Source organism: Harpegnathos saltator, unplaced genomic scaffold (genome assembly GCF_003227715.2).
Source record: "Harpegnathos saltator strain DR-91 unplaced genomic scaffold, Hsal_v8.6 scaffold827, whole genome shotgun sequence".
Taxonomy (NCBI): domain Eukaryota; kingdom Metazoa; phylum Arthropoda; class Insecta; order Hymenoptera; family Formicidae; genus Harpegnathos; species Harpegnathos saltator.
In genome coordinates, this window is record NW_020230679.1 from 1 (window position 1) to 27,334 (window position 27,334).

The following is a 27,334-nucleotide window of genomic DNA, read 5'->3' on the forward strand; positions in this document are numbered from 1 at the left end:
ACCGAAAATTGAAGACCGATCAATATTTAATGATGTATAGGTTTATTGATTCCCCTGGTGGGGTTACAAATTTCCAAATATAATCTTCCTTCTACTTCCTATACGCTCGCCCCTATCTCTTCAGCAACCACACACACACACTACATACATTTCACCATCCTCCGCCCCTCCTTAAATCTACTTTACAAATATCTTACATCTACTCGCTTCGCTTATCTCTATAATTAATTGTTTCGCTTTATCATCTATTTCTTATACATATGTATATATCTTATATTTCTATGCCGCTGTTGCTCCTATAATTCTTATTTTTTCCTACCCGCCGATTTTCGCTTCCTCCATTCATTTCATTCCTTCACCTTTCTCCTTCGCGCTCTCTCTCTCATCCATTTAATCCTCCTCGTCCTCCCTCTCGCTCCCCCACTCCTCTACCTCTCTCATCCCCGCTCTCCCACCCACCTTTTCTAGCAGCCTTTCTACCACCTATCTCCATCCCTCTCCCTCTCTCCCCGCCATCGTGCACAATCAAATTAACGCGGATAAATGAACGATTCATATCAATTTGTTTTTTGTAGAGAAATGAAAGAGTAAATCAGTACCGAAAATCGAATATTGATTACCATAAATACCATAAGTCAGTGTCAGAAAATTGTCCAAATGCAGTGACAATTTGTTCTTATTTTTCAGGTGCTTACCCCTCTAATTTATTCAACAAATTAACTCTGTTAAACGAACGATCCGTATCAATTTTTCTTTTCTTATAAAGAAATGAGAGAATAAATCAGTACCGAAAACCGAACACCGATCAATACTAATTTTTTCATCAAATTAACGCGGATTAATGAACGATTCGTATTAATTCTCTGTTTTCTTATAGAGAAATGAAAGAGTAAATCAGTAAATCGAATATCGATTAATATTATAAATCAGTGTCAAAAAATTGCACACGTGCAATGACAATTTTTCTTATTTTTCAGGTACATACCCCTCTTATCTTATTCAACAAATTAATTGAGATAAACGAACGATTCGTTCAATTTTCTTGTCTTATAAAAAAATGAGAAAATAAATCAGTGCCGAAAATCGAAGACCATTCAATGTCTAATTTTTTCACCAAATTAACGCGGATAAGTAAACCATTCGTCTGAATTTTTTCTTTTCTTATAGAAAAATGAAAGGAGAAATCAGTACCGAAAATCGAATACCGATCAATATCGAATTTATTCATCAAATTAACGTGGATAAACAAACGATTTGTATCAACCTTTTTTTCTTTCATAGAGAAATCAAACACTAAATCAGTACCGAAAACCGGATATTGATCAATACTATAAATCAGCGTTAGAAAATTGTCTAAGTGCAATGACAAGTTGTTTTCATCTTGCAGGTACTTACCCCACTAATTTACTCAACAAATTAAGTCGAATAAAAAAAAGATTCATATCCATTTTTATTCTCTTATAAAGAAATTAGAGAATTAGTCAGTACCGAAAATTGAAGACCAATCAATATTTAATTTATTCATCAAATTAACGCGGATAAATGAAAGATTCGTATGAATTTTTTTTTCTTGTACAGAAATGGAAGAGCAAATCAGTACCGAAAATCGAATATCGATCAATACCGTAAATCAGTGTCAAAAAATTGTCCAAGTGCAATGACAATTTGTTCTCATTTTTCAGGTATTTATCCCTCTAATTTACTTAACAAATTAAGTCGGATAAAAGAACGATTCGTATCAATTCTTAATCTGTTATAAAGAAATTGAAGAATCAGTCAGTACCGAAAATTGAAGACCGATCAATAGTTAATTTATTCATCAAATTGACGCGGATAAATGAACGATTCGTATGAATTTTCTGTTTTCTTATAGAGAAATGAAAGAGTAAATCAGTACCGAAATCGAATATGGATTAATACTATAAATCAGTGTCAAAAAATTGTCCAAGTGCAATGACAATTTGTTCTCATTTTTCAGGTACTTACCCCTCTAACCTTATTCAACAAATTAACTCGGATAAACGACCGATACGTATCAAATGTTTTTGTCTTATAAAACAATGAGAAAATAAATCAGTACCGAAAATCGAAGACCGTCCAATATCTAATTTTTCATCAAATTAACGCGGATAAATGAACAATTTGTATCAATCTTTTTTTCTTTTATAGAGAAATCAAAGACTAATTAGTATCGAAAACCGGATATTGATTAATACTATAAATCAGAGTTAGAAAATTGTCTAAGTGCAATGACAAGTTGTTTTCACCTTGCAGGTACTTACCCCACTAATTTACTCAACAAATTAAGTCGGATAAAAGAACGATTCGTATCAATTTTTATTTTCTTATAAAGAAATTAGAGAATCAGTCAGTACCGAAAATTGAAGACCGATCAATACGTAATTTTTCCATCAAATTAACGCGGATAAATGAACGATTCGTATTAATTTTCTGTTTTCTTATACAGAATGAAAGAGTAAATCAGTACCGAAAATCGAATATCGATTAATACCGTAAATAAGTGTCAGAGAATTGTCCAAGTGCAATGACAATTTGTTCTTATTTTTCAGGTACTTACCCCTTTAATTTACTTAACAAATTAACTCTGTTAAACGAACGATCCGTATCAATTTTTCTTTTCTTATAAAGAAATGAGAGAATAAATCAGTACCGAAAACCGAAGACCGATCAATACGTAATTTTTCCATCAAATTAACGCGGATAAATGAACGATTCGTATTAATTTTCTGTTTTCTTATAGAGAAATGAAAGAGTAAATCAGTACCGAAAATCGAATATCGATTAATACCGTAAATCAGTGTCAGAGAATTGTCCAAGTGCAATGACAATTTGTTCTTATTTTTCAGGTACTTACCCCTTTAATTTACTTAACAAATTAACTGTGTTAAACGAACGATCCGTATCAATTTTTCTTTTCTTATAAAGAAATGAGAGAATAAATCAGTACCGAAAACCGAAGACCGATCAATACGTAATTTTTCCATCAAATTAACGCGGATAAATGAACGATTCGTATTAATTTTCTGTTTTCTTATAGAGCAATGAAAGATTAAATCAGTACCGAAAATCGAATATCGATTAATACCGTAAATCAGTGTCAGAGAATTGTCCAAGTGCAATGACAATTTGTTCTTATTTTTCAGGTACTTACCCCTTTAATTTACTTAACAAATTAACTGTGTTAAACGAACGATCCGTATCAATTTTTCTTTTCTTATAAAGAAATGACAAAATAAATCAGTACCGAAAACCGAAGACCGATCAATACGTATTTTTCCATCAAATTAACGCGGATAAATGAACGATTCGTATTAATTTTCTGTTTTCTTATAGAGAAATGAAAGAATAAATCAGTACCGAAAATCGAATATCGATTAATACCGTAAATCAGTGTCAGAGAATTGTCCAAGTGCAATGACAATTTGTTCTTATTTTTCAGGTACTTACCCCTTTAATTTACTTAACAAATTAACTCTGTTAAACGAACGATCCGTATCAATTTTTCTTCTCTTATAAAGAAATGAGAGAATAAATCAGTACCGAAAACCGAAGACCGATCAATATGTAATTTTTCCATCAAACTAACGCGGATAAATGAACGATTCGTATTAATTTTCTGTTTTCTTATAGAGAAATGAAAGAGTAAATCAGTACCGAAAATCGAATATCGATTAATACCGTAAATCAGTGTCAGAAGATTGTCCAAGTGCAATGACAATTCGTTCTCATTCCCAAGTCTTTCCCGAGTCGAAATATTAATTCTACATTGATCCTGCAAATTGCATCCAATTTGAAAAATCAATGCAGAATATCTAGATGCGCAATAGTGAACAAGCTTTGTCTTACCTGAACGTTACATCTGGCTACTCTCGCAGTCTCGCCCATGATGAATCTTCAACAGCGACGTATCCGCAGTTATTTAATACTGGTTTATCTCGATAATGTATATGTATTTAATCCTTATATATTTAATTTAAATGAGCAATTTTTGTTGATGTTGGTTATATATTCGCTTAACTGCGCAAGAAAGAGAACAAAGATAAAAACGTAAATAGAACCACCTTTGTTAGAACTGCGTGTGAAATAAATATATAAGGATTAAATAATCATATTAGAATTAGAGGAAATGGGGAGATGAGAAACACTTTTAATTCTCATCATTCTTAAAGTTATTTTTTTCTTTTTTCTTCTCTTTTTTTTCTTTTCTTTTTTCTAATGAGAATGATGAGAATTGTAGCTCTTAAAAGAGCTGAAGCTGCAAAAAGACAACGGTTATGTCTAATAATGCTGTTTCACTAATAGAGATTTTAATTCAGATTCGGTACAATAAGAAAGATAAACAAGAATGAGAAACGGACATTCTAGCAGATTCTAAACGAAAACAGCAATCTGAGCATTATTAGACGAATAAAAATCAACACTTGTAAAATTTATATCAGATTTTAAGATCATTATTCATAGTTTTCTAAATTATGTGCAACTTTTTATTGAGAACATAATTAAAAATTTGTATTCATAATCCTTAGCTTGCCTCGACAACCTTGCTTGAATAGATATTCATATTTTATGAGAAAAGAAAAGTAGAACTTATGTTACGTGAAATTAGGTTAACAAATAATCAAATCTCAAGCTATTTTATCATTTTTCAGATGATAAACTATGAATGCTGATCTAATTTCGACTCGGGTATGTCCTTACTTCGAGTAAGGTCCGTTAAAGTCAGAAAAATAATAATGCGTAATAATAATAACTCGAGGTACCTCAAATACCAAATATGATGTATCGCTGTCCTCGGCTACGTCTCTCGGTGCGCTCCAAGTCCTCTCTCCATCCTGACTTCTCGATCCGACGTCCTCCTTCTGGTCCTCCGTCGCAGCACCCTCGGATACTCCATCGTAGCACTGGCGACGACACTGACTCTAGCTCTAACACTCGCGCAAGTAAGATTCGGGGACAAAGAAACGCGTATTAACCGATACTCGTATTACTCTGCGTCGCGGTATGCGCGTCGTTCGTCGGCCCGAGGCGCAATGTCCTTTCCGCAATCACGGAGTCATGTATATACGTACGAAAACAAACAATCGGGAAGGCACGGTTACCCCCCACCTTGCCGATCAGTGTTGATGCCTGCGTCGTCCGTTAGCTGAAAATGAAAACAACTCGTGTTTTCAAAGCATGCCTGTGAGAGATTCGCTTCAAACTTCACAATACTTGTTTACGTCTGTTCCAAGAATTATATTACACCGAATTCAAACTGTCTCTATTGACATGACATACATACGAGATTTGCGATCGCATCATTGATCTTTCTTTGGACAAGAAATTCCTGAGAGAAACGCTGTTCGAGAATATCGCATTTTATGTTTCAGGTGCCTTGCAGATTACCGAATCCGATGTAACAGATCAGTGGTGCGATTCTTTAACTCGTTATTGGAGTTAACGACACTTTCGTTATCGTTGCGCAGCTTTTGTATACCGTAGAAAAACTGCACAACGATAACGAAACTGTCGTTAACTCCAATAACGAGTTAAAGAATCGCACCACAGGGAAAGTATGAATACGTCGCTATGAATAACACCGTGGGAAAAATCCCATATCAAAATATTTCCATATTTTCAATTCGTCTCGATCAAAGATATTCTCTCTCTTTACCGCAGATTATCAACTGGGAAAACTACTTTTCTGTTTCAGTTGTTGCGGAAAGCAACAGCAATCTGGCAGATGCGGATGCCGTACCGGAGGATCCGGTTCGGGCCAAGCAGAGTCGATCGGAAGATAAGGTTTACAAGTTTCCTACACATCTGTGTTCAACCCTTTACGATCTTTGCCTTTGCAACTTGTTCCTCATCAGCTCTCTTGAAAGTTTCAAGTCTCATTTAAATTTTCAATGTTGGAACAAAAATATAAAGATAAAAATTCCGTATCAAAACATTTCCGTATTTTCGATTCGTCCCGATCAAAGATATTCTCTCTCTACCGCAGGTTATCAACCGGGAAAATTCTTTTTCTGTTTCAGTTGTTGCGGAAAGCAACAGCAATCCGGCGGACGCGAATGCCGCATCGGAGGATCCGATTCGGGCCAAGCAGAGTCGGCTTGAAAGTAAGTTTACAAGTTTACTATAGTCCTCTGTTTGACCCTTGGCGATCTAGAGCTGGGATATAATTTCCGGCTCGACTTGAATTACGATCGCAGAGGGTAAACTACTCTTTTACACGCCCGCACTCGTTGGTCAAATCTGATGAGCGATGTGAATTTTTTGTTACAGAGTTGAAGCGGAACGTGGCCGGCTCTGACTGCAAGTCGTTTCGGTGAGTAAATACAAAATATAAAGAGAAACAAAATTCCGCATGACGGATGTGAGACTAGATAAAATATCGTTCGAGTCAATGCGAATTGCAAATAGATTTTGCATGTTTGTGACGTTGAATAAAATACATTGCTCGAAACAATCAGGGGATTGCTTGATCGATAGCCTGTATTACATACGAGATTTAAAATATCGAATAATTCTCTTTTGATGTTCAGTCATTTGAATAAGAGATATTCATATCTACAAACGCGATACCGTCATCAACTGCTTTATTTTCATTTTTCAAGCAGGCCGCAGAATTATTTAACGATAATTATTTGATAATATAATTTGATAATATAACGATATAATTTGATAATATTCAATTGTCCGTGTAAAATATATATTATATACGCAAATATATTTATACACATAAATGCCGATACCGTTGGCTACTTTTCTTTTATATCCAAAACAGGTTGTAGAATTATTTGGCATTATATTGTCCATTGGCAATATATTGTCCATTCATCACGATCCCTATATTGTCTCGAGTAACGTATAATGCGCATAGAAATTGCGCCAGCGCACGCCGAGCTTGAGGTATCCTCACTCGCGTGCCTTTGAATACCGCGATCGCGGTTATCAATATACGCGTTTTTACCTGCGCTGCTAACAAAGAAATCTTAAATTCTCATTTCGCCAAAGTATCGCGAACGTAAGCTTCGTCGTAACGGAACTATCATGCGTGAAAACTTTGCCCTGCTCTCTCTCTCTCTTTGCGCTCCCTCGGAGTGACCGGTTTCTAATTGTCTAATCTTTCCTCGCATGCATTCGCGAATATTCTTGTGGATATCGATACTCCCGCATTTTCGCGACTTTTCAGACGCGATCGCGAAAAGCGCCGTAAAAATCCATTGGACGAGTCGATAAATTTTCACACGGTTCTTGCTTCTCGCCGATCGAGTTTATAGAGTCCGTTCCGCAGCGCGTAAAAAGTTTCCACCGATGTCGACGTAAAGCATTCGTTAATTGACGCAAATATCGCCGTTCTGATATAAGTATCGACCGCGTCGCGAAAGTGTAGCAATCAACGTGGGAGCAATCAGCGCTGCAAGATGGATGCTGCACGACATGAAGAGCGGCAGCGGACATGGGCGGACATTGATGGATCTGGTTGGATGCAACGGGACATCATCAATATCATCATCGGTGAGCGTTTGACTCAATGCTCGCAGAGAGCTCTTTTATTATTACATTGTGCATGCCGCAAATTTGCATTGACTTTTGTCGAACGAAAAATATATTCCATGAATTATTGTCATATGTTATGGCCATTTATTATTGCTATATATTGTTGTCATATATTGTTGCCATATATTGTTGCCGTATATTGTTGCCATATATTATTGCCACATATTGTCATATATTATCGCCATATAATAGGCATCAAAATTAGGCAGATAAACAAAATGATTAATGAGAATAAGCTCAATATCATTATGTTGTTGAGATGAAATTGTCTGCAATGTATAATTATATAGTAAACATGCTGTACAATTTTATAAATAGTTACTCTAAAAACAGTGACGTAATGTACATGAGTTTCTTACAAAAGATATAACAAATAAATAAATAAATAAATAAATAATAAATAAAATAGTAAACAAATAAATAATAAATTTTCTCGAATTTTGCAAAGTGAGACTTCGTTACCTTTGCCTTTTTTCCACTATGTTTGCACGATTTTTGACTTCCAAAATATTCAAATCTTCTTTAAATAGATATGTGAATATGCCCTTAAAATGTCCATCCAAATAGTTCGGCCAATTGAATCCTTGCATATCAAAATTAAACAGATGCTTATCCCTTTTGTCCAAATTATACCACATTGCATGAACATTGTCATTGGTATAAGTCCACTCGTTGACTGCCCAATACCCAATGATACTCATAGCATAATGAAATTTATTGTATATTTTTCGTATGCTGAAACAGATAATATAATGTACTGAGACTACCTTGATATCATAAATCATCTTCAGATACCTTTGGATGTCGACGCCGTTCGTCCTGTTGACCATTAATGTAACAGATAAAGCAAGCCAACAGCAGAAGTTGAATAAAATGTTATTTTTAATTAATGTAATAGTTAGACTCGAACGTTTCACCACATATTTTTCAAAGATGTTTTGCGCTGAATAAAAATATTTGCCCCAAGTCAAGGGTGCATCATTGGACGATATGTAATTGTAAATCAACGTTTCCTCACTTCTCCTGCGACAACAATTGACACAAAATATAAGAATTATTTGCAGCGAAAATATATTAACGTAATTCGGAGGATTATCACGACATACAAGTGTTATATATAATAATTCCAGGTTAACGTTCGGCCAATTAAAATGGATCTTTTTTTTCGTACATAACATAATAATTGATTATTACATAACAAATATAATGGTTGATCGTTCAATTATCACGCGACAATAAAATAATATGTTTAAAAACACTTAAGTTTCGCATTAAAACGAAACGAGTTATGGATATGTGAATTTGTATGACATACGGATATGTGAATTTTGGTATTAAAATAAAATATCACGTAAAATAATGTGTTTCCAAGACACATATATACAGTCAAGTGCAATAATAATAGGTAAAAAATTTAACTCATGAATAATAATAATTCATGAATAATAATACGCTTTATTTGCCCTTTCCTTATTTGTCGAGGATAATTTACACGGGCTTAGTCATTGTACTTCATCATTGCATACACTTCTATGACTATTGCACGTGTACTCAAATTTGCCCCTAATCATAATTTACCGCTTTCTATAAATTATACTATATGTGCAGATTTCTCATTGTTAGCTGCACTTGAATCGTACCTCTCTGATTTATTAAAGACGTCCCACGCAGAAACAATTAGAGCATTTATGGCTTTATCAACAGGCACTATGTTAGCTGTGCATTTAGAATCAGCCCATAAATATTTCGCTATTCCTTTAAAATAATATGCTATTAATCCTACGGGGCCGAAATAATTATCGATCCAACCTACAAGCGGCTCTTCGGCGGGCGATAGGACTGAAAAAAGTTAGATGAATTTAAAATGATTAGTGATGAACCGCACATAATATTGTTAGTAACTTTTGTTCTTAAATATCTTTTTTGTATATTATATAAACTATTGATAAAAATATGTTTCGTAAAATGTTTTACTCCACAATGTTTGATCATAAAAGGCCAGAACATTTTATTATAACGCAGTAAGAACGTGTTGATACGGATAACTTATCTCATAACGTTAATCTTTGAATGTAATCACTTTTATATACATTGATCTTCGACACATTTGATTAGTCTAATTATTCGCACTAACATATTCTTATTGCGTTATAAAAAAATGTATTGGCTTTTTATGATCGAGCGTCATAGAGTAAAACATGTGAAACGTGTGTAATCTCTTTTTTATACGTTGATCTTCGAAACGATTTACATTTTAACGTGGTTACGTACGGCGGCATGATGATCGTTTGAAGATCGATCAAACGTATCGAAGTTCAACGTATAAAAAAGAGGTTATATTTAGAGATTAATATACGAGGGCAGTCTGAAAAGTTCTCGGCCTAACGATGAAAGAAAATTTTTTGCCGTGAAATATGTTTTATTTTTCAATATAATCTCCTGAAACTTCAATACATTTATTCCAACATCTTTCCAATAATTCAATACCATCATTAAAGTGTGATTCCGAAAGATTTTTTTCTGGTGTATAGTGGTGGATTCAAGTTTCATCAACAGTTATGAAACGACGCTTGAAATCCATTTTATTTTGCTTAAAACGATTAAAATGTGCCAAACACGCTTGAAAAATACGCATTCGAATGCGTTTTTGGTCAATTGTTAGCAAATGTGGCACCCATCTTACACAAAGCTTTTTTAACTAGTGCTACTACTCGAATGACTTGACAGATCGAATAAAATTTTACATGGGTTTATATCAGGGATGCCACTTTCCAATACAATTATAGTTTGATAGTTTCTAATGCCATGTATGTTATGTGTCAGGTCGAGAACTTTTCAGACTGCCTACGTATATTCAGAGATAAATTATCCGCACCGTTGTTCTTATTGCGTTATAATAAAATGTATTGGCTTTTTATGATCAAACATCATAGAATAATATCAATATTTTATATAATACCATATATAAAAAAGATATTTAAAAGCAAAAGTTAGTAAAAACGATATCATGTGCTGGAAAAAAACATGAGAAAACTTGTTAAAAAATATTCAGAACATCATATAATCTTCTTTAAAAAGTCTAATAATATGCCTCCATCAGTAAGTTTTCATCAAAATTACCTATTTTCTATTTTTATCTATCATATGCGGTATGATGTTTACTTTGTTCTCTAATCACATATAATATTTTTTAATTTCGGTTAAAAGTGACCAGGACGTATGATTAAAACATTCCGATAATCAAATGTACTTGCATATATAGCATAATCAAAATAAAGGTGCAAATTAGACCTTAGCTGTTTTATCTTATGTTTTATAATTATTTTACAATCAAAGTTGACTGACAATATTATGTATTATGCTTTGAGAAAAAATATATGAGGAATTTGGTGTGTGTGAAATATTTTTCGAAAAATATTTTTGAGAATATTTCTCACCAAGTTTTGCGGAATAAACTCGATGTAATGGAGTAAGATTTAACACAAAAAGTGCAGTTTTAATGGAACATATTTCTCACCTATTGCTGGTCTAAAGACTCCAATTGGCAATTCTTTGCTTGTATCTCTTATCAATGATTCGGCCATGGCCTTAGTAAATACATATGTATTGATATATTCAGGGAAAAGTCTAGAAAAAAACACTGATTTCGTTATTAAGGGCTTTTACAATTACTCGCTATTTTGTCATTTCTATTCCGCTTGAGATGAGAATACATGTTGACTCTTTTAAGCGAAATTAAACAGAACAGATTTATTTATGAAAGAAATTTACTTACTCGACAATTTTTTTACTGACTTCTTCAGATTTTAAGTCCCTCGTTAATGTACGGAGAGTTTGGTAATCAATAGGATATGTATAGAAATATTCTCCAATGTGTTTCGAATGACAATTTGCATATATCGTCGACACATAAATAAACGCCTGCAATGTAGATTCATATCTGTACGATCAATCGACTAAATTATATAAATAAATGGAATAAAATTTGTTTTTAAGACATCAACAATATCTCGTTTCAGTGTCGATTATATTTTATTAAATTTGTCTTTGTAATTATATTATCTCTGTAATTATTACATCTCACTTTTAAAATATCTTTTAAAAGTGCGATTCAAATGCGATACCTTCAACTTTTTCATATTCTTAGCCATATGTAAGAGATAATCGGTAGAACTGATGTTTATCGTTGTAGCAGTCTTGATATCTTCAGTAAAACGTATGCTCGCGCCTACGTGAAAGACGATAGACACCTGCAGTGAAATGTTAATTTGATATCATCCCGAAAAGACCATGGTACCGTTCGTAATTTACCAAAGTTAGACGAGAAAGATGAAAGGAATATGTATAAATTCTTACATTTTGTTTAAGAAGATTTTCATCATAGTCAGAAAGTCCTAATTTATCAACGGAAAGGTCGCCCACTATCGGTACGATTTTGCTTCGGAAATTCGGCACTTCCACCTTGAGTTGATCAAAAACCTACGAATAAGTGACATAATAATAATTATTATTAATACTAAGATTATTAATAATAAATACCTAATTATATAATATCGTTGAAGCTAATAATTAGATTTCAACATTTATGTTAAGTTCACACGGTTAGCTATAGCATAATTGTAGTATGATAACTTATAATATAATAATAATGATATTAATAAAGATGATTTATAAACGAGATATTAACAATGTCGTTAAATTATCGTTAAACGACTATTTACCACATTTCCAAATATATTGTTGAGCCTATCTTCAATGTTATTTCCTTTTTTCGGACGTATTAGAATATAGATAGTGGTAATATCGGTGCAACTTCGCAATAATTTTTGTATTAGTATTTTTCCAAGGAAACCGGATCCTCCTTTAAAATGATAAAATTATTTATAATGTAATAATGATATGATTATAGTAAAATTAGATATTATTTTTTATTAATTCTTTCTCAAAAAGATTAGATTTTTTTTTGTATATACAAAGTATTTAAAAACTGTCATACAAAACTGTAATAATTTTTACATATGTATATGAACTCAGATTAAATTAAATGATTATTTCCTATATTAATAAGATATTGTATTATATAAATCCTTGAAAAAGGTGGTCATTCTGTGTGCGAACTAAACTCGAAACTTCAAAAAACCAAGTATATAAAAAAATTACTCATTAATATATTATATAATTAATAGAAAATTATATATATAAGTTATAAAATATAAATTAATATGTCAAAATCATATATATTAATTTTTAGTTAATTCTAAGTAAAATATACTAACAAAATTTTAACTGAAATCTTAGTTACAAAAATGTACAATATATATATAAGAATGTTAAAATGTATTATAATTGTAGAATGTTATGTATACAGACACGCGCGCACGCACACGCACATACATACATACATATGTATGTGTATAATAATTCTAGATAGAACCGGTATTAAATTTTATAATACGATACCTGTGATGAAAATCGATCGTCCCATGTAAAATTGTTGCACTGACGTTTTATTGGTACTATTTTCGTTAAGATTTACCATGCTTGGGTAACTTTCCTATAATAATAATAATAATAGCCTGTTTATAGTCGTGATTAGTTTGTAACATTTTGTCAAGGACTACTTTTTTATTTGCAAAAAAATGCTCGGAATTACTTTTACTTTCCAGGCGACTTTTAGTTTTTTTCCATCTGCTTAAAAATCGCTGATATCATAAAGTTATTCCAAGCATTGATCTAAGATTAAATGATAAATCAGAATCCAGATTGCGAAATCGTTTTCCCCAATCGTTTTTATCCAAGCGCAAATAGAGAGAATAATTCCGGGATTCAGATTCTGATTATAATATTGATTAAATGAACTTGAAACAATTGGGTAAGTTTAAGAAAATGAAAGTAAAAATTTTCTAACTTTGTTAGAATAAAATCTTATTCAAAAGTTCCCATGAAAATTCAATCAAAGTGATAATAAAATTACTGTTACTCGTAAAAATGAATATTTTGCTCAAACTCAGAATGAATTCTAACTCTATAACAGTGAAAGTAAAATTGTTATTGTGGCGATGGAATATATTAAATACGCTTTTCAATTTCGAATAAAAATATCTACTGGACGATTCACTCTGTATAAATAAAAATTACTCGAATTCGTGTGTCTCGGTTTTCGCTGAGCATTTCGATTGAAATTCTGCATAAAAAAATTAAAATAGAAAAGAAAAATTATTAGTCAAATAAATCCCAATTGACAGAATTACGCATAAAACAAGATATATTATTGTACAAAAGAGAAAGACACAAGAGAAAGACTTATGTACTTACATCGTTGTTATTATTATTATTCGACATGATCGACGTCATGGAATTTGAAAGCATAAAACACGAATTCGACGTGGACATATTAATCCTCTGGTTTCGTTGTTCCAGCAAATGCTACCATATTATCAGAATAAAGTAATTTGAAAAACAATGTGCGATTAATACATTTCAATCGGTGCGTTCAAGAAGACACTATTAATGCTATTTAGCGCTACAGCGCTGCTCGCGGCATTAGATGATAGTCCTAACAAACGCTATAATAACGTGATGCTAATTGTAACGTTTACGTTAGTAACTTCAATAGCGCCTCCCTGATACGCATAGTAAATCGAGAATTTCCACGAGATTATGGTCATAGTACATTGAGCAATGGATATTTTTTGTAATCGTATTAGCATTAGAAACTGGAATTCTGACTTTCGCAATTCCGAGCAAGAAGGAAGTACGTAGTTCATCTTGTTTTAGGAAATAGTGTTTTTTTATTTGATCTTACTTACGCTTGCACTGACGTAGCTGACCTTTCTCACGGTTGATTATTATTACATGCGGCTCTCTGTTCTTCTTTTTTATATATCCCTATATCGATTTGAATCTTATATACTCTGGTATCTTTAGCAAGAATAACACAGTAACCTAATTTTTTGTACTTATTCTGCAAGAGTTCCAACACTGAGTTACAATACTTCGCGATGTGTGCATTTTTTACGTATCATGTTATGTACATTATATTATATGTCGTGCGCTTACTAAATGCTAGGAGGAATAATTAGAGTACAGTTATAATAATATTTATGTACAAACTATGAAAGTTCAAGTTTAATATGAGGGCAATTTAACGGCTGTCTTAAATCCACTATGTGTCGCTAATTAAATTAATAGTAAATTAAATAGAATAAATTTTTACATCTAATTTCCACTCCGAATGCAGCCGTATGACATAAATAAAATGACAGTTGCAATCAGAATTGAAAATAGAATACCACTAGGCCAGTGAAAAGTCAGTTAAAGAATAAAGCGTTGACTTCGGCGCTCCACTATAACGTCACGTCCTTCCCGTCTGCTAGTCGACGAAACAATAAGAAATGTAGAAGTTTTCCATCAAGATAACGGCTTCTATTTGAGCAACTGATCATTTCCATGAAATGGAGTCGTTTTTAACATATGATTCATCATATTCTCACGTGTAATGGGGAACGTCGAGTTCTCATGTTGACATATTGAATTATAGTATGAGTTATAATATAAACGATGCATATAAATGCAATAAATGTGTGTTGTACTTTCAATGGTACTTTACATGTTATCGTGTTACAAGCCAAGTTAAGTTTTATTTATCAACTAATGTATGTCTCGAAACAATTATAAAAATATTTTGTGATTACGTTTTGTTTTGAAGACAAATTACCAAATAATCTGAACGGAAAATTTAATGTGGTGCCATTGATGGTCCACACGGCACGGATAAGGCGAGCGTTTTAATATATTATAATTTTTTACAAATTGTACATCTCAGAATTATTAACCATTCTATCAATACATAGACTAATATACGATCATTGATATGGAAAAATCGTCCGTAATTTCTTGTGTGTGACTTTTGAAATATATTCGTCTTGTTCAGTGAAAGAATCTATTTTTTATATCTATGGCATAATTTTCCTATTAAGCAAAACGGGTGCGTTATAAAACTTATACAAAAATTACAACTTTTCTTCTTACGATTATACCTCCAATTATACCTCCCAACACAAATTGTATATGATTCGTCAAACACATTAAAATATTAATATTTACCATCCGTATTAAATTTTATCGTCGTTTTCACAATGCCATATGCTGATAACAATTATTTATAATGACATTGAATAAAAATTATTTATTGACAGAAAAATTAATATGCTGACTGCTGCGATAATAATTGACTAGAGCGTCAGTAACCAACGCCGTAACATTACCATGCATTTCACTAATTTATACAAGGTGAATTTATACAGGAGCATAAAATGACTGATTTAACTATTAGCGAAATTTTAAGGCATAAAAAAAAGTAGTTCGTAAGTATCAGCTTGTTCAGTACAGAGGTGAACACATCTTGTTTGTAATAAAAACATTGAGACCATAAACGTAGATAAATAGAAATATCAATATTTTAAAAATTTACCAACTCGTGATAATGTGATTTTTCAAGTCAGTACAGTACTCGAGGCTACTCCGTGGAAGTGCTAAAAAAATAAAAACAGTGGATCAGTTAACACACAGGGTTTTATCTATGTCATTAAGTCCAAGGTCAAAATTTTGAATTCAATAGAAAGTATAACGCCTCAGACCAGGTTATCGGTCGACCGACCTTGCTCTCGATCGTTCGCAATGTATCGGAGCGCAGGAGTTTTTAATTGAAAGTGAGCGCAAATAAGTCAGAGTCAAGTTTTTAAATGGTCCGTAGCCGACGTTATATTATTTCGTGAGAACACGCTGAGGCCACGTGCCGATGCTAAACGTGCTTTACCGTGTGTGTCTCGGATGTCTTGTCGCTATATTTAACGGTTACAACGGAGACACATGTACGCGTAAGCGAAACAAGATTCAGATGCATACACGAATATTTAAATGAGCCAAGCTTTATTATTTACAAACGCAAGTGTTTGAGGAATATGTACCGAATATGAGCCGTAAAGGCAATAACGCTTAAATACAAGTAAAAAAAAAAACGCCGGAGGCAATATACAGAGATTATGTATATCAATAGATGCAGTTTACAGGAAACAGTAATAATAATAGATGCGATTGTTTCCTTTCGCCGGGATATTAAAGACGTCGTCAGTCACGGCTCGCCGTTGACAGCGAGAAGAAACCGCGCAAAACTCGGCGCGTCGCAATATCTCTCGTTGTGTACACATACAAGAAACCGGCCACGAGCCGATGTTTGACGTTCGGCGCAGGTACCGCGATACGAAGAGCTATTTTCTTTTATTGTGGAATTCGGTAACTTTTCTTTTGTTATAATCACAAGTGAGTATCTTAATAAACGATCGTTCCGGTAAATGCACCGCACAACGGTCTACCTGATGTAGATTGTAAGGAAACCGATTTCGATGGTCGCGGTCCTACAAGCGGACTGAGACAGCGACAAACGCGCTTGTTTAGTCGCGAAAGGAAGGGAAACGAAACAAAGTATAATGACGTTCGTCGGTCGTCTCGGAAAAGAAAAACAAAAATGCCGTTTGGTCGATAGACAAGAGGGAAGAAAAGAAAAAGAACTTTGGAATATGTGATCGTTCCAGAAGACGCGCCGGGGCAACGGCAAACGCGCTCTCTAGAACTCGATCTCTAGAACAGAAACAGGAAGCACGTCTATACGGAGGGCGGCGAATGTGGCCCGATAAATTACTCACGCCGATATCCTCTACAAGCTCTCTAAAAATTTTCTCGGAAAAGACTGTCTCGGGAGCTCGTCTCAGGAAGACTCTCCGGTAGCAAGACTTCGGCCGGATTATATATCCTTGATTTCTGCAGGTTCGGTCTTTTTCGGATGCTGTCCATTCCTTCTCAATCGTGCTGAATTTGATTAATCGGGATTAATCGTAAAAAGATGGCGATCGCCGATTATTTTCGGCGATGCCGTGAACACGGCTCGGCCGTCGATCATGCCCGAATTCCGTTGGCGGGAGCTCGGCTATCGTCGCACAGTGGTCAAAACGGCCGAAAACGTGGCCAAAACCCATTTGTTTAACATTTTTTTTAATCATTATTATATCATATTTTGTTAATTCTAAGTCTTTTCTAAACTTCTATGAAGTCGTATTGCAAAATAATTCCATTTATGGGAGTTACAAGTACACGAAGTTCATGAAAACCGCAAGTTTCTTATGTGATTTTAGGAGCTATAATCAGTATGACAAAAAAAAAAAGTATGAAAAAAAAAATGTGATTCCATTCACAGGATTGCTACTACATCAGGTCATTCGATTTTTTCATCGATTTATTTCATCGTTTATATTCATCGTTTAGTTGTATGATTTGTGCTTCTAACACTGTTATTTATTAAATTTTCATTGCAATTAATAAAAATATATGCTTCCTGAGTAAAGCAAAATAATGTTGTTGTGTAAAATGTAACTCTAATTAAGAATTGCGATTCAAAGTCCCTATTATGAACCGGTGCTATGACTCTTGTAGAACTTAAAATGTAATGATACATAGAAATAAATAAGAAAAAGTTTGTCTGTGCCAAACTGCGCCGGAATATTGTAATCGCAGCATGAAGTTGGCAGAAATTGAGTTTCGACAATTTGCCGAAATTAAGAGAAATTCTTGCTGCGATTTTTTCTTAACCAATTGCTTTTTATCTGTATTTTTTATTCTCAGTCGAAGTTTAGAATATTATCTCTACCATAATCTTCTGAATTATTTATTTATAGAAATTTCATAATATTGGACAACTTTTTTTTTTGTGGTCGGAAATATTCTCTGCATCTTATTTAAAGACATCCATAAGATTAATTTAATAGAATTTTTCTTTGGATTTAAGATAATTAATTTTTTAATTGATCAAAAAAGTTCGTTGTACGAATCATAAATTTTTTTATCAACAAGGTCAAAGCAAAGTTACCTTGAATTTTTCAATCGGAACGTTTGGAAAGCTCGTTACTAGAATATACAAAAAAAAGTAGGACGTTCCAGTTGAAAAATTCAAAGTGACTTTGCTCCAACTTTGTTGACCTTACCCAAGGTCAAACTGATAAAATCAGTATATAGATCATTTTAAACCCTGCAACTTTTGTCTGAAACATTTTTTTCAAAAAAATATTTTTGAGATATTTCAGCGTTTCCGGGTCTTTTTGAGAACCTATATACAGATGTGATATACCATCAAACGTTATATCTGCAAAAAGCAATAATGGTAGTGATATTTTAAAAATGGTAAACAATACGAATATCAATGTTATCCAGCATAAATTACAAATGCCGCCAGTAAATGAAACTAACAGTTGTTATTATTAGTCAATTATTATTTGTAACATTCGATGTCTCGTCGCTGACTCAAATATATTGCAGGATACAACTTTCGATATACGAAGAAAATAAATTGATATAATGCGAAATTAAGTATTTATAAAATTTCGAACAAATCCCGTGTGAAAGTTAAAATTGCTGGAAAATATAATCAGTAATAATAAACTTGCATGTCATCTGTTTGAACAACCATCGTCGCTCACCTATTAATTTTTAACAAATATTCCTCTACAGATTGAAATCTACATATTTTGCCGTAATGCCTACATACTTTATAATAACGAACAATATACATTATACTATAACTACATACATTGCATTACATATATATTGTATATAACTAAACTACATACTTTATAAACTATATAAAAGAAATAAAAAGAAAGAATATAAAAAGAGGAACGTCTTTTCTTCTTTCTTTCTATATTCAATTTCGATTCCTTCTTTATCTAATTATTTTATTTTCTCTTTCTCCATTCCTCAATCTATTATTCAACATCAAATCTTAACTTTCTTTTTGTACAGAATATATGACAGTAAAGTAAGATATCGATGCCCCTGACAGCTGCAATAAGGGAGAGATAGGATTTATAATTATATATATACATTCTAAAGTATACTCCCTTCCTAGAAATGTATTACGATTTATACTAATATTTTTTTACCGTAGCGAAGCACTCTAGAGATGCTGAAAATAATCCGCCGATATTCAAGCTATATGTTTTATTTCCTCTTTGTAATAGAAATAGTACCAACCGCTGCACTGGTAGAGATGCCATATACCAGCGAACGTTATATCTGCAATGTAATAATTAAAATCGCACCGATAATTCCATGACACTGACATTAGTGATATTCAAAATATAAACATCTGACGTTGAGAATTATGTCAATATTGATTCCCATTGCTAAAGTGACTAATTATAAATATTATACGAAAAATGCCTTACGCGGAAAAGAATATACAGCTGTAATGATCTGTAACTTCTTGTCCGAAATAATTGGACAAGAACATGTACAAAAGAATACAAGTTAGATGTATAAGATGCATAAAAAGCTCTTTGTAATTGCCCTCAAACGATGATATAATCTGGAAAATCTAAGATAATTCAAATTTAAAACAATCTGATCTACAATTGAGATATATGTTTCTTTGCACGTGGAATCAATCGTTACTTCATGCGAAAAGGTGTATTACAAATATTAAAAAAGTGCGAAACTGTAAACAAGAAGGAAAACACATGTTGAATTTGTTCTGATAATATTTTTACTGTTTGCATGGTTTAAGGTGCGGATCCTCAATTATCTTTATATTATGTTTGAATTATAATATTATATTTTGATTCCTTGTAAAATAATTAAATAGCGCTTCAGATGTTCTTAATTGTGTTTGAGTGAGTGACTCACTCGGTAAAGATTAAAAGTCAGGCAAATCACGCCAAGCACTATCATGAGGAAGTATGTTTTCTCAAAGTTAGATATCATGAACGTGGAAAAACTTGTGAAACAAAAATAGTTATTATTGAATGTATATGTATAATAACGTTCGTATCATAAAATATATACTAACTCCATAGCTTTGCGATGTATATCCACAGCATAAATGATCTCCCTCCGAATCATAATCTCATTTTTCGGGCTGATGTAATCTTTATCACTCGTGTTGAATGCTCGCTTCATACGATAACTAAAAAATATTTTCTACAATTCTCGATATCTAACTTGATTTTATTAGAGACTGCCAACGAATTTTTTTCATTCAATTAAAGTTCATATTCGTCGTTTGTTCGCTTTCCTCACCTTGCGATGTCAAACAATCCGCATGTGTACACGAGGTATCCTATGATTAAAGTACCAGTCGCTATTGTTACATATATCGTGATACAAGCGCTCACAGACATGTGCAGTAGAATTAGACACAAATCTTTCTCTCGATTAGTCAGATAGTCGGTGAGCATCTGCATAGTGCGTTGTGGATTCTGTGTCCATATTGATTGAGAAATAAAAAAAATCACACAGTATGCCGGCCACTAAAAGTGTTCAAAGAGGCAGCCGTATGAATAGTTATATCTCAATTTTTCGAGCTATTAATTATTCTACAAACTATTTCATTTTGCAGCCTGTGATAAGAGTAAAAAAATCTTACTTAAGAGACTAATCGTGTAACGTCTTGTGATACGATTGCAACTTTCTATAATAGCGATTTCGTTCTCGTCTTTTAAACACATGTGCCAGATATACTCCAATAAACACCTCACCTGTCATATTATCAATTGGTGACGTTTCTACATATTTTTAATGACAGTAGCCATGGTTTATACAAATAGGGATTTGTACAGGTAATTACAGATGATAATTGCACGAAAGTATAGAATATCGGAATTAGCACAATTGAGATATAATTCGAATGCGAGAACGTGGACATGCTTATACTAATTACATAGTCCTACTTAAAACTCTATGAGTCATTATAACGCACACAGCAAAGGTGCAGCTTACAGTTTTGATGTTAACCCAAAACGAAATATATTGAATTCCGCCGATAATGTGACACGATACGATAGAGAGCACTTTAGTAATCAAATCAAGCGTGTACTCTGCAGTCATTAATGTTTGAAGCTGCAAACGATAAATTGATTAAGATGTTGACAAATAACAAATATTTTCTTAATTGACAAGCAAATTGTATTTAAAAACTTTTAATATCTTTTTATGGATAAGAATGGATTTATAATTGATTTCTAATTGATTTCTAATTTGAATACACACACACACACACAAACATACAGCATTGTGAGGAGAGTTACGTATCATATTTATAGGACCATATTTTGTGGATATATTGGTGACTAAATATAATATAATATAAATTTCTTTGGTGACTAAATATAATATAAATTTCTAAATCTAAATTTTGTCTGACTTATAAGAAATTCACATTATCAACATTATCAACATTAAACCTCTAACAATTAAATTTATTGCCAAATGTACGCTCGGTTTATAAAACATAATGACAAGATATAAAATAATTACGTGATTAGCCGAAACTTAAGCATTTTTAATTAAAAGGTTGTTATCCGGATTAACAAGCGGCATGCACTTTGATTCTTTTCAGATTCTCACAACTTTACTTTCTGCAGTGTAATTAACCGTGACTCTAACATCACCGATGTATCGATAAGATGACGAATATTGACGTACCTGAAATAGAATGGAGCTCATGTGTATACTGAAAATTAAAATTATTTGAAGCCGAGCGCACTTCTGTCGCTGATAGGGCCATAAGCCAAGTGCGAGCAGCAAGATCCGATTCAGTTTAAAATATTGCGTTCTGTAGCGGATCATGTCTCCGCGCACGCCAATATATCTTTGATTGCGGAAACGTGATCGTGGTATCCGCTCACACTTCTTTCCGATCAGTAATTTGGATAATGTATTTTCATTAATTATCTTAGACTTTAAGATAAATGGCCCAATTAAGTTCAAGTATAAGACAAGGCTTCGCAAAATTCTACCGTGAGAGCGGAACACTCGCGGTTGCCCCATTTTTCGTTGCAAAATAGGCTAATAATCGATCGATCTGACACTATGAAATTCAACAAGAACGAGAGACCGTAGAAACTCAGAACACCATAGAACACTCATATGACCATTATCGATCGAAGTACGCGCAAGCGTGGTCCCTTTATTTTCACGCCATAGCTTCTCACGCTTCATTCTAGTTCGTGCACTTGTCCGAAGACTTTCAAACCTTGGATGGAAGAGGACTACTCTCGCACTTGGTCACACGAATATCAACTCTATAATTTATCACGGTAGAGTATGAAGCACTATAAAGTGTGATGCTGTTGGTGGTGTTGAACCTTCTGTTACTCTCATTTCGATGTTTCAAACCGATAAAACACAAAATCAATGCTTTTCCACAAACTTTATGTTGAAACTTAAGAATATAAATATCAGCAAAATTTTGTATACTCACCTATATTACATGCCACGTTTCTAGCTATCGTTTCTACTAGACAGATTTTCTAAGAGATCTCCTTGCTTCTATAATATCAAAAGCTATCGGTGAACAAAACATTCACAGCTATTACTTGCAATTAGATATTATTTGTGTTATTGGACCTCCAGTTGCTGATATACTTCCGACATACTATGAAAGGCGACCTTCAATGCGCGAAGTGAAAAAGTGTTTTCTGTGCGAAATTAAATAATTCGAAATTAGACAGAATTAAATAACAGAATTAAGTGGTTAAAGAATATGATCAACCGTGATAATGAATAATTATTTAAGCTTTCCGTTTAAACTTCGTTTCAAAATTCGAAATTTTCTAATTAATCGACAATTTGAGAACCATTTATTTTATGGCCAGTAACCAATTACAAATAAAGAAATTCACATAAACCTGTTCACCTGTTCTATCCTTTTTTTCTACTTTTTGCTATTGAAGTTGAATCTCAACTCCATTATTGTACAGAATACATAACGGTAAAGTAAGACATCGACGCGCTCGACAACTGAAATAAGAGATGGTCTTTAAATGCTTTTTCACTTAAAATGTGTTATCTCCAATATATCGTGATGTGTCCTGAGTTTTTATTACCGTAGCAAAACATTCTAAAGATGCTGCAAACAATCTACCGATAATTAAGGCGAAATTCTTGTTTCCCCTCTGTAATAGCAGCACTAACAATTTCTGTATAGTTAAAGGTGTCACATACCATTGAACGCTATATCTGAAGAAAAATATTTGTCTTTGAAAATGAAGCTATTCTTCAGTTTGTTTGTCTTTTGAATTGTTAATATTATACCGAAAAGTATCTTACGCAGTAAGAAATATATAATTATAGTGATCTGTAACTTGTTGTCCGATGTAGTTCGATAAAAACATATACAAAAGGATAATGTTCAGATATGTTAGATGCAGTAACAATTCTTTGACATCATATTCAATCGAAGTAATCTGAAAAATCTATGAAAAAATTAAAGTCATGATATGATTAAATTAAGCCTCGCATACTTATTTTAGAACTGATCGTTGTTTCGTATTTTATGTTATTTCATAAAAGAGATGTCATATTGCTACAAATTAGGATAGGGAGGCAAGAAAAGAAATTGTCACACATGTCATTTTTGAGATATTTGTGATTATTTTGGAACATACGCGCTCCCTCTTTTTCCTTCTAAAATTTAAATCATCAAATATTCTTATCAACAGTATGCTTGTATCTTATAACCCACATAGCACACTCAGGAATGTCCGACAGACATTATTCTGGGATACTGCAATATCTTGGGGATGTACAAATGTCCACTGTTTTAGATCCTATAGATATCCTTTTTAGTAACTTTAGTTCCTTTTCCGAAACTTTTAGTTTTCAAAAATTATTACTAAACGAGATATCCATGGGATATCTGTGGGATCTAAAACAACGGACATTTGAATATTCCCGGGATATTATTGTAGGATGTTCTTATAGGATAATGTGTGTTGTGGGAAATTTTTCTGAAACAGTAAAATATTTTCTGGATTATACAAAACTGTGTTTAGGATGGTGAGAAGACTCACACGATAAAGATTGAAACTCAAGGAAGTGACGCCGAGTATTATCAGAAAGAAGAATGTTCCCTCAAAATTGTTTATGAGAAACGTAGAGTACCTGGAGCAATGGAAGTCGTTATTATGACACGTATTATATACGTGTGTGTGTGTGTGTGTGTGTATATTCAAATATATATTAACTCCATAGCTTTACGATGAATATCCACGGCGCAAATGATCTCCTTATAAATCATAATTTCATTCTTCAGATTGATATCGTTTTGAGCTTTCTGATCGATATTTATCGCTTGGCTGATACGATAACTATAAATAATGTTTGTGTTGTAAACACTTTTGCCTTATTATATTATATTATAATATTATTAAAGATGACAAACGATGTTTTACTTTCGATCTAAATTTGTATTTATTGCCACATTAATTTTCTCACCTGGCGATACTAAACATTCCGCAGACATATTGGAGATGTCCTAAGAGCATAGTACCAGTTGCTAATATTATGGTCAGCCCTATACATATAGTTACATTCGTGTGCAGCAAAATCATGCATAAATTTTTTTTCCGATCGACAAAGTAGTCGATTATCATCCATACACGATATGGTCGAGACCCATTCGTAAACAAGAAAATGTCATTATTCTGTCCCAATATTGACCCGACAATAAGGACAAGCATACAGCATACACCAAACACTAAGAACGTTCAAAGAGATAGTCGTATGAACAAGTAAAATTAATTTCTCATCGTATAAATTTTATCATAAATTATTTGTAACGTTCAAATGTGGCTCTCATAGACCGGATATTAATTTAATATGTTTTTTTATTCTATCTTCTTATCTTATTCTTATTCGTTAATTTAATATATAATTTTATTGATTATATTTTTTTTCACTTTTGTAAAAACATGATATGTTGTAAACACGTTAATCATTTAATATTTGAGTCACGAGTGTAGCCCACTTTATTTTGCAACTTGTGGTAAGAGTCAATAAATTATATCTTACACGTAAGACCAAGCGTATAACGTCTCATGTTGCGACTGTAAATTTCTATGATGGCGATTTCATTCTCGTCCTTTAAATTGTTACATATATGCCGCAAGTACTCTATTGACCACCTTACCTGTTATTAGTTACGACATCTTCATATGTTTATAAGAAGAATGATTGTTGTAGTTTATAAACGAGAATTTAGGTATAGGAAATAAATTGCGCGGAGAGTTAGGAGGTAGGATTTAGAACAAAACTGAGAGATAATTTAAATAAGATTTAAGAATATTAACTTGCACGTAGTTATAAATTATATCATTTATAGTTTCACACGTCGCATTAAAACATTTGTCAATTCGGAACATATAAAAAAGCAGCTTACAGTTTTCATGTTAATCCAAAACGAAATATATTGAATTCCAGTGATAATGTGACATAATGTAGCAGAGAGAACCTTAATAATTAAATTAGATGTAACGTCATCAGTCATAAACACTCGAAGCTGTAAGCAATGATCTTATTAGAAATAAATAGGTAACGATTATTTTTCACTACCTAATATATTATGTATTAACATAAGTGCTAGACAATTATACTCAGTGCCGAAGATCAATTGTAGAAATGTTGAAAATTGAATGGCAAATAATCATGAAAAAGATAAACGTCATGATTAGCAGAGAGCTTTGAATATCTGTGATTAAAAATTATTATCCGGATTAACAAATAGTATAAACTTTTATTATTAAAATTTTCACAATTTTCTGGCTACGGTAAATTAATTATCACAAAGCACAACTAATGTATTAATACAATTAAAAATACGGACTCACCTGAAATAGAATAGAACTCATCAGGATGCTAAAGATTAAAGTTATTCGAAGTCGAGCACTTTTTGAATCTTGATAAGGCCATAAACCAAGTATGAGTAATAAGATCCGATTCAATTTAAAATATCGCATCTCGTTCTGGAGCATCATATATTTGACTGCAGAACTCGAAATATCGTTCATCCCCTTCTTGCAATCGTATAACTTGAGCTAAATTAAGCAATTTATGTTAGAGTTTAAGATAATAAATAGAGGGAAGTGAATTTTCTTTACTCAAATGACTAATACACTTTCCTTTACTACCGTAAACGGTAAAACTCTAACATAAATTGTTCAATTTAGCTCAAACGTGAGGTAGAACGGGGCGAAATTAACCATGCAAGAACGAAACACCTGCGGTTGTATTACTTAGTGATGAAATAAACAGACAAATGGATGATTCATTCGACGTCTTACGAAATTCAACGAACGTTTTATTTTTCCTAGAATAACAATTGTATGGTAACCTGTTGGTCGAGGCACGCGCACGCGTAGTAGTGTTTTTTCCTCACGCCGCAGTTCTTCGGGCTTTACTCCAGTTTGTGCACTCGTACACTTTAAACCTTGAGAGCGACATGAGTTTACCTGTCACACATATACCGACATGTTAGTTGATATTATTACCTGTGAAAAGTGAAGTACCTGTATAGCCTGTGATATAAAGTTCCTGTGATAATATCAAAGTCTGCGCGTAATAAACTTCGTGTTTGTAAATACATCGCGATCAAAGCACACGTGTTATATGTTTATGTATTGGGTATGTTATCAACAATCGCTATTTGTGAAACTCGTAGTTTCAGACAAGCGTAAATTTTTACGTTTATCTGTATAAACGTATTGTGTAGCAGCATTAATATGCATCATACCTTGAAGTTCGAAACAATCGAATAGCTTGGAGCATCGTCTCAGTATCTGAAATTTTCTAACTGACGATCAGCGATCTAAGCACTGTTTACTTTGTACACTAATTAATTAAGGCGAAGAAATTAAAAATGTTACTATTTTTTTTATCTTCCATT

General features: G+C 32.9%; 2 protein-coding genes across 16 annotated transcripts; both read right to left on the reverse strand.

Moving 5' to 3' along the window:
- Positions 1–7,701: 7,701 nt before the first annotated feature.
- LOC105190453 (putative fatty acyl-CoA reductase CG5065) lies at positions 7,702–18,219 on the reverse strand. 10 transcript variants are annotated; one of them, XM_025307001.1, is made up of 15 exons: positions 17,271–18,219; positions 16,040–16,100; positions 14,859–15,003; positions 14,376–14,530; positions 13,882–13,992; positions 13,027–13,120; positions 12,288–12,427; positions 11,923–12,045; positions 11,691–11,816; positions 11,342–11,487; positions 11,084–11,193; positions 9,207–9,405; positions 8,362–8,589; positions 8,029–8,301; positions 7,702–7,835 (listed from the first exon to the last, which is right to left on the reverse strand). In XM_025307001.1, exons 5-15 carry the CDS (start codon positions 13,957–13,959, stop codon positions 7,742–7,744), a joined length of 1,611 nt encoding a protein of 536 aa, XP_025162786.1. In that variant the 5' UTR covers positions 13,960–13,992; positions 14,376–14,530; positions 14,859–15,003; positions 16,040–16,100; positions 17,271–18,219; the 3' UTR covers positions 7,702–7,741. The 10 variants fall into 10 exon arrangements, with proteins under 10 accessions (XP_025162786.1, XP_025162787.1, XP_025162785.1 ...); XM_025307002.1 differs by having other exon boundaries at positions 14,859–14,938; positions 16,044–16,100; positions 16,941–18,219; XM_025307000.1 differs by having other exon boundaries at positions 14,859–14,938; positions 16,941–18,219.
- Positions 18,220–19,643: 1,424 nt separating this feature from the next.
- On the reverse strand, positions 19,644–27,316 carry LOC105190449 (uncharacterized). Of its 6 annotated transcripts, none has more exons than XM_025306997.1 (15): positions 27,182–27,316; positions 26,783–26,900; positions 26,280–26,486; positions 25,832–25,951; positions 25,465–25,582; positions 24,889–25,150; positions 24,639–24,761; positions 24,465–24,555; positions 23,722–23,867; positions 23,499–23,631; positions 23,309–23,412; positions 22,874–23,090; positions 20,692–21,510; positions 20,462–20,578; positions 19,644–19,689 (listed from the first exon to the last, which is right to left on the reverse strand). In XM_025306997.1, the coding sequence occupies exons 3-11, from the start codon at positions 26,457–26,459 to the stop codon at positions 23,362–23,364; spliced, it is 1,224 nt and encodes a 407-aa protein (XP_025162782.1). In that variant the 5' UTR covers positions 26,460–26,486; positions 26,783–26,900; positions 27,182–27,316; the 3' UTR covers positions 19,644–19,689; positions 20,462–20,578; positions 20,692–21,510; positions 22,874–23,090; positions 23,309–23,361. The 6 variants fall into 6 exon arrangements, with proteins under 6 accessions (XP_025162782.1, XP_025162781.1, XP_025162779.1 ...); XM_025306996.1 differs by having other exon boundaries at positions 26,783–26,939; XM_025306994.1 differs by lacking the exon at positions 27,182–27,316 and having other exon boundaries at positions 26,783–27,168.
- Between the last annotated feature and the right edge of the window lie 18 nt (positions 27,317–27,334).

What these genes read in the sequence shown, in the direction of transcription:
- LOC105190453 (XM_025307005.1), bottom strand. Translation starts at nt 13,959, where the DNA reads ATGTCCACGTCGAATTCGTGTTTTATGCTTTCAAATTCCATGACGTCG. An exon ending in AAAATCTTCTTAAACAAAAT is followed by an intron (nt 11,817 to 11,922) that starts GTAAGAATTTAT and finishes ATTTCACTGCAG; the next exon opens with GTGTCTATCGTCTTTCACGT. An exon ending in GTCTTTAATAAATCAGAGAG is followed by an intron (nt 8,590 to 9,206) that starts GTACGATTCAAG and finishes TTGTTGTCGCAG; the next exon opens with GAGAAGTGAGGAAACGTTGA.
- LOC105190449 (XM_025306997.1), bottom strand. Translation starts at nt 26,459, where the DNA reads ATGAACGATATTTCGAGTTCTGCAGTCAAATATATGATGCTCCAGAAC. An exon ending in TGAGTTTCAATCTTTATCGT is followed by an intron (nt 23,868 to 24,464) that starts GTGAGTCTTCTC and finishes ATTTTTTCATAG; the next exon opens with ATTTTTCAGATTACTTCGAT. An exon ending in AATTATATATTTCTTACTGC is followed by an intron (nt 23,632 to 23,721) that starts GTAAGATACTTT and finishes ATTTTTCTTCAG; the next exon opens with ATATAGCGTTCAATGGTATG.